At 39.5% G+C, this 7620-nt stretch overlaps 1 protein-coding gene across 1 annotated transcript; it reads right to left on the bottom strand.

The window, feature by feature from the left end:
* Positions 1–3287: 3287 nt before the first annotated feature.
* On the bottom strand, positions 3288–6502 carry LOC108272911 (uncharacterized). Its single transcript, XM_017481765.3, has 5 exons — positions 6411–6502; positions 5028–5330; positions 4024–4320; positions 3721–3859; positions 3288–3425 (listed from the first exon to the last, which is right to left on the bottom strand). Exons 1-4 carry the CDS (start codon positions 6451–6453, stop codon positions 3765–3767), a joined length of 738 nt encoding a protein of 245 aa, XP_017337254.1. The 5' UTR covers positions 6454–6502; the 3' UTR covers positions 3288–3425; positions 3721–3764.
* Positions 6503–7620: the final 1118 nt, after the last annotated feature.

The following is a 7620-nucleotide window of genomic DNA, read 5'->3' as shown; positions in this document are numbered from 1 at the left end:
CCGCCTTTCTGTAAAAGTCTGCAGAAGTCGTCCTGCCCTTTACGAGGAACACAAGACGTGTAGAGTAACTTTCCATTCAATAAATATTAGAAAACTCTGTTTAAAAATACATTTGCTGTGAACTCAGAAAGTTTATTTATGGATTAACTGTCATTTTATAAACATATTCTAATTTCTAGTTTACTACTTTTTGTGTGTGCATGTTTTAAGTACCACTGTAATAGAGTTATCATGTCTATTAATATTTAACAGTTGAACAGTAATCCAGAGGACTCCGCTAGTTATCTTTTTCATAGTTAATGAAAGAAATGATTCAGGACATAAATAAATATTTTCAGTCAAGAAATGATTCAGGCTGTTTTATTTGTGAAGCACAGAACATGTCGGCTGCACTTTAACAGCTGTACACATCACATTTTTAAGCTTCAACGTTTTAAGCTACATGGATAACAATGAACAAATCGGTGCCATAAATGTGCAAAACGTCATCTGCCACGTGCTATCTTATAACAGCTATCGTGTAATATTCTTAAAATGCTCTTGTGTGGACGAGCTGTGATTCTGGAACTGAGAGCGCGCAGCGAGGAAGCTCATGTCCACCAGCAGAGCTTTCCTTACATGGAGCTTTCCATGCTTTAAAGACTGAAATAAAAAAAAAGAAAAGAAAAAACACAAAAAAACCCCTTCCTTTTGGAAAAGGGTGGGAGTGAAATTACAAAATAAAACAATGGAGAATCATAGAAGATCGAGAAAAGATTTCATAGTGTGGTCTGACACAATGTTGAGTGAGGTTTTAACATGTTTTCTTTGCCGTCTGCAGGCATCCCCTTACTGTCTGCTTCACTTTGTTTACACCGTCCCGACGGTTCAGCATTCTAGTTGACTAGTTTATGCATCCCGTACAATCTGACGATTCATTCGACACGAGTCATTATATGTATTTTTACTCAAATTAGCATCTTCTTTATACCTTATTAAGGAGATCTGATCTGAACCGACATTACATTACATTATATTACATTACATTACATTTATTCATTTAGCAGATGCTTTTATCCAAAGCGACTTACAAATGAGAAAATACAAGCACAATGCATCAATGCATATATATATATATATATATATATATATATATATATATATATATATATATATATATATATATATATATATATATATATATATATGTCTAAGCCAATAAGAGTTTGGAAACTATACAATTATTGTGAAATATCATGACAGTTAATATAGTGATGCTAAAAACAAGTGTAAATGTCATGACATGCCATGAGAAACGCTATGGAGCTATGAGGTCCGAACTTTCTTTTTATTTAACTAAACTAGGTCAGAGTCGGAAATACGGCTCCTCGTATGCCACAGAAACCGACGTCTGAGGCGCTGTGTTGTGAGGTGAAAGCACATTAAGTGCACAGAGTTGCGTGTTAAGACCTCCTTTTGTTTACCACTTATTCAGCTTTGGTGCTGTGCCTTACAGCTCGCTTTGTTCTAACCACGTTCTTTTACCTCTTCCTTCATCTCGCTGCGGTTTCTTCACACTTCACTGGAATCCACATTGTATAAAAAGCATGGGCCTTGCCTTGCGTGCATTTGAGAAATCAGTACTTTATCGAATTTAACAAGATGGTTCTTAACGGTCATATAAAATAATATACCAGGCTTTATTTTACACTGGAGACTCCTTCCGTAAACGTTACATAAACCACTCCTGGAAGATAAAAAAATGGTCTAATCCATTTATCATCTGGGTTAGATTGTGTAGATTAATCTAACCTGTATTAATAATGATCTGCGATTTGTCTCGCAGCCAGAGAACAACTGTCACATCTGCAGTTATCGAATCATCTAATCTGATCAATCAAACTAATCATCACCTTCTGACCAATCACAGTTGAGGACAACTGTAATATGAATGTGAATCTACACCGAGTGCCAAGTTTGTTATACCGGTCTAGTATGTAATAAATAAAAGTCGATAGGCTGTAATTAGAGTAATTATGCTCTTCAGTACCATCTGAATGAAACCTGTCCTGACTTATTTCGATCAGTAATCAGTATTTTTGAATCATGTGTACAATATCCAGATATCGCAGCTTTGCATTGGTCTTTAATTGGTTTTATTTATTTATTTATTTATTTGTAATTCATTATATAGTGTAGTTGTTTGGTTATTTGCTCATCAACTTCCTTCCTGATCAAATCAGGGCCGTGTGCACGCAGTTGTCCGTTAACTGCTCATTCTCACTATCTGACAAGCTGCTTTGATGCTTTGTTTTGCAGCTCGCCTTGTTCTAACCACAGGGCCTCAGGTGAGCATGGCCCCTGCAAACACCGGCTATCACACGTCCTCGCTTTATAACCCATCGGGTTGTTGTCGACCCTTCACCGAAACCCGTGTCAGGTTTCTCTAGCAAAGATAGTGGCTTCTTTTGTTGCACGGCTTTAAAGCTGGGAAATATACTAATATTTAGGCTACTAATTTCTCCAGAACTCAATTATAAATCTTGCATGGTAGCACTACTTGTATTGTTCTCCACTTTGCTTGTATTTCCTCATTTGTAAGTACGCTTTGGAGAAAAGCGTCTGCTAAATGAATAAATATAAATGTAAATAAATGTAACGTTACAACACGATGCTCAGGTGATAGGTAACGTGACAAAGGGAGCAGATCAATCCCATGTATAACTAACAAGTTTGACAACACTATGATTACATACAGTAAATGTTTTTTGTAATTGCATATCACTGTAAAACCGGATAAGTTCATTTAACTCAAAACATTTGAGCAAACCAATTACCTCAACATTTTTAAGTCGATAAATCAATTTATTTAAGCCAAACACACTTCAATATAACAAAAATTTGTTTTAAATGACAAAGTTTGAGTAAAATTTTTGTTATATTTAAGTGTATTTGGCTTAAAGAAATTGATTTCTCAACTTAAAAATGTTGTGGTAATTAGTTTCCGATGAACTTATCCGGTTTTACAGTGCAGCGGTGGAAGTAGTGCCGCTGTGGAGGTAGTGTTATAAACACTACTAATGCATTGTAATATTTCATAATCTCACTATCAGACATGTTAGACAAAGCTCATGTTTCATGTGTTAATCCATCCATCCATCCATCTTCTACCGCTTACTCCTTTTCAGGGTCACGGGGAACCTGGAGCCAATCCCAGGGAGCATGCGGCACAGGGCGGGGTACACCCTGGACAGGGTGCCAGTCCATCACAGGACACAATCACATACACACTTACACACCCATGTGTTAATCATTTTATTTATTTTGTTAAGCTTGTAATTACATAAAAAAAAAAAACAACTTTAGGAACATTAGGAATTCTGGTTTAATGCGGTGCGTCCATGTTCTCCGATGCAGATCAGTTCCAGCCTTGTATATTACACTTCCTATAAACCAGAGAACACATCGCTTACACATCATACAATACTTCATAGCTATTGTTATATGTCTACACTCATTATACCATACAGCTGCAATATGTATATAGTATATAGTACTGTGTAAACTGTACATATGTGATATATACATATCTGGGACTGTACATTGTTGTTTGTTGTTTATACTGCTCATATGTATATATGTATATATAATTTGCGCTTACATTTCTACATATTTATACATCTTGTATATACTCTTTACATATCCCTGTATTGTTCTTCTTACAGTCTCTTTTTCCTTCACCTGTCTTGCTGCTGCTGTGACACCCTACTTTCTCCGTCTGGCGATTAATAAAGCATTATCTTAACGAAGAGCACGGTAATGAAGGCCAAGACCACACCGGAGCCCAAATACAGCAACCACGGACACACCTGACTGGAGGCTGTACAGAGAAATGAACAAAATAAACAAACAACAAGCAAACTTACGATATATTACGCAGAAACATCCAGTTTGAGTGCAGACGCAACACCTCAAAAGTTTTCAATAGTAGCAGTCATTTAAAATCTCATCACTGCTGACACCACTATGATAAATTGTTCTCACCTTTTTTATAAGATTTCGAGACGCGCCTGCCGTCCACCTCGACCACGCACTCCACATTCGGAGCCTCCAGCCAGGTCTCTGAGGGAATGCTGATATGAGCGCGTGTGTATTCTACAGCTGAGGCGTCGGCGTGGGTCCAGCCCGACTCCGTCCACCCGGTCGTCTCCGAGTCCCCTACGACCCAGGAAACGATGGCTTCAGACGGGACGACCCCCATCACCACGCACTGCAGAGAGACGGAGGGTCCGACACTCACGTCCGGGACGTAGAGCGTCACGACGGGACCGGGACGAGGCTCTGCAAAAACGGTGATGGAGCAAAATCAGTATGATTTACTCACTGAGAGCGTTACGCATCTATAATGAACACACACCACAGTATATAGGAATACAGGGGCAGTATATATAGGGGCAGTGGTGGTTTGGGGGTAGTGGTAGCTGGGGGGCAGTGGTGTTTTGGGGGGAAGTGGTGGCTTGGGGGGCAGTGGTGGCTTGGGGGGCAGTGGTGGCTTGGGGGGCAGTGGTGTTTTGGGGGTGGGCAGTGGTAGCTTGGGGGGCAGTGGTGGCTTGGGGGGCAGTGGTAGCTTGGGGGGCAGTGGTGGCTTGGGGGGCAGTGGTGTTTTGGGGGTGGGCAGTGGTAGCTTGGGGGCAGTGGTGGCTTGGGGGGCAGTGGTAGCTTGGGGGGCAGTGGTAGCTTAGGGGGCAGTGGTGTTTTGGGGGGGAAGTGGTAGCTTGGGGGGCAGTGGTAGCTTGGGGGAACCCTCTCTGCTCCAGGGGGCGCTGTATCATCTCTGACCCTGTGCTTTGACCACAACTTCCTAACAAGCTGGGGTATGTGAAGAAAAGAATTTCACTGTGCTGTAATGTCAATAAAGACTCATTATCATTTATACATATTACTACCACACACAGCAGAATCACTAGGATGAACGACACTGTATAATCGACTGCAGATTGTGGAAATTCAGACCAAACAATTTTCTTTTACCCGAACACACCCTCTACCTGTGATGATGACGGTGGTGCCGTTGCCCGTGTAGTAGATAACACTGTGTTTCACAGAGCAGTAGTAAATGCCCGAATCAGCCACGCTGGCGTTGTAGATGACTCCTCTACACAGTTTCAGACTCGGATCAGTGTGAACAGCGGTGCTCAGGATCATCTCTCTGGTTCTCGGCTGCACTTTATACCAGTAGACTGAATCACATCTGGACAAGACTTCCACTGTATTACACGTCATGGAGACCGTCTCGCCACGAACCGCCGTCACTACCGCAGGATACTGGACGATGTTCGACAGAGAGACGGCTGGAAAATACACAACATAGAAATAATGTCCTACTGCAACGTGCAAACCTGTCAACCTGAATAAAATAAATAATAATCCACATTTTTATGCATTTTTATGCAGCAAAAACTCCACCATATTTGTACCGTACGTGTTTGTATTTATTTATTTATTTTAAATATTGCAGTCATTTAGGGGACTTTTATTAGCAGTTCGCGTTCCTGTTCTCACTGCTAGTCAAACTAGAAACTTATTTGAAATCATATCAAGCAACAGTATTCGTGTACCGCTCTGACAGAAAGATAACCTGTGAGGATCGGGCAATATTAACGCGAGGGTTATAAATCCACAGGAGCAATTAAGAGTTCATCACGCGTCAGGCATTGATTAGTCCTCATTGACCATTTCATGAATCCCTGCTCATTGCTATCTTCATTTGGAAAAACTACAGTAAACGTTATACTTAATGCTCGTTAAGACACACGCAGAGGCAGCTGCTTACGTTTGAATTTCTTGAATTTCCTCTTCGAGGCATCAATAAAGGTACACCTAATCGAATATCGAATCTTACACTTCGTCTCGTCTCACGTCTCCATGTTTAAGTGGGAAATCCATCATTCAGAGACACACTTTTGGCGTTCAGTATGACGTCGGTACACTTCAACCTCACTGTCAATTTGTTACACCGACATTACAGATGTTTATATTTCATATTAAAATAACGCGCTTATAAAATAGAACCGGATATTAATTATTGTTGTTACTTTAACACACTTCAAGATATAAAAAGAGCACAAACTGATTATTGAAATTTAATCCTGACCAGTGTTTTTGCAATGAATAATTCTGAAATTAAGAGTTTTTCAGTGCACAAGTATTAAAGCTGAACTGTGCTGTATTATTATTATTATTATTATTATTATTATTATCATTATTATTATTATTATTATATTATACATCTCTAGGGACTGAATTTCTACGAATCCCATGTTTTTCTTCTTAAATAAACTAACAAATATTCCAACGTCTATTGTAAATGTGTGAAATGAATTCATATGATTTGTTTGGCTCTTTTGAACATAAACTTTTCATCTACTTACACAGAACAGCAAACAGGCAGAAGAGAGAGAGTTTCCACATCATGCTGAAATGAGATTTAACATCCACCCTCACTGTCTCCTTTATCTGTGTGTGTGTGTGTGTGTGTGTGTGTGTGTGTGTCACACACACATCCGTCAGCATTCACACACTTTTTTTTTGCCTTAGCTGTAGTGTTATGTCTGTAGAGTTGCGTTGCAGCGTTGTTCCTCTAATGTGGTGTGCACTGATCCGTACAGCTGCAGTCTCCCCCTGTCCGGTCTCACACACTACACTGCTGTGGGTCTGATTAGAGACGATATGACACCGCTTGATTTTTTTCTCAGTCCCGATAGTGAAACGGTGAATATCGGCCAGTACTCACGCGAAAAGTCTTCTTTAAAAACTTCCAAGCCTTTTTTAAAAAAACAAACAAACAAAACCAAACTGAAGCACTTGAGTGTTTTTATATGTAAACATTTCCATTTCCTTTTCCAAATCAACTTCCAATCTTTTCTATTTGTTTCAGGATCTGATGTTTCCTCAGATGTCCATCTCTAATTGTAACGTTTGGTCACAGAGAGAAAAGTAAGAGAAGCTTTTGATTATGCTGTAAGGGCTAACGACAGTAAAGTTGCATTGAATTGAACAGGACATGAATACGACACAGTATATATAGTTTTATATTTATAGTCCTGTAGATTAGACTATAGATTAGATAGATAGTCCTACACTGGTTTATATCGTCTTAAATGAAAAGGACAACAACAAACAAATGAATATGTAATAAATTAGGATTTATTACCTCGTCAGGCCATACCACACCAGCACACACTATTTCATATACAACCTTACACAAGACTTCTAACACAAGACTTCCCACTAAAACCGGCACGCCAGGGAAAGGAATATTCCTTTGGTTTAAATTTAATTTGAATTTCTGTCATTAAAAGTTTACAGCAGTCCTATATTATCCATCAGGAATTTAAGAGATGTAATGTGGTCAAGGTTTGAGGAAACAGAAAATTCATCATGTCCATTTGCCCAAACAGTTTGGGACGCCCTGGTCTCGCACATGAGGTTATACATTACAGCTCAACATTTATTCCTTTTACATTCATGGAAGGAGTCTCCAGTGTCAGGGGTTTGTAACAGGACAGAGGAATTTATCCCTCGCATTTTCTCTGACATGACAAGCTGCATTTTGCATTGTTTCCTCTCTCAACGAGAGAG

This window comes from Ictalurus punctatus, chromosome 12, assembly GCF_001660625.3.
Source record: "Ictalurus punctatus breed USDA103 chromosome 12, Coco_2.0, whole genome shotgun sequence".
NCBI lineage: Eukaryota > Metazoa > Chordata > Actinopteri > Siluriformes > Ictaluridae > Ictalurus > Ictalurus punctatus.
The sequence above is the reverse complement of the archived record's forward strand: the minus strand, read 5'-3'. Positions and strand labels throughout refer to the sequence as shown.

Bases quoted from the DNA above. Each gene is read 5' to 3' on its own strand.
- LOC108272911 (XM_017481765.3), bottom strand. From the start codon at position 6,453: ATGATGTGGAAACTCTCTCTCTTCTGCCTGTTTGCTGTTCTGT. The intron at 5,331-6,410 runs GTAAGTAGATGA...TGTATTTTCCAG, and splicing joins CTGCCTGTTTGCTGTTCTGT to CCGTCTCTCTGTCGAACATC. The intron at 3,860-4,023 runs GTGAGAACAATT...TTCTCTGTACAG, and splicing joins CTCGAAATCTTATAAAAAAG to CCTCCAGTCAGGTGTGTCCG.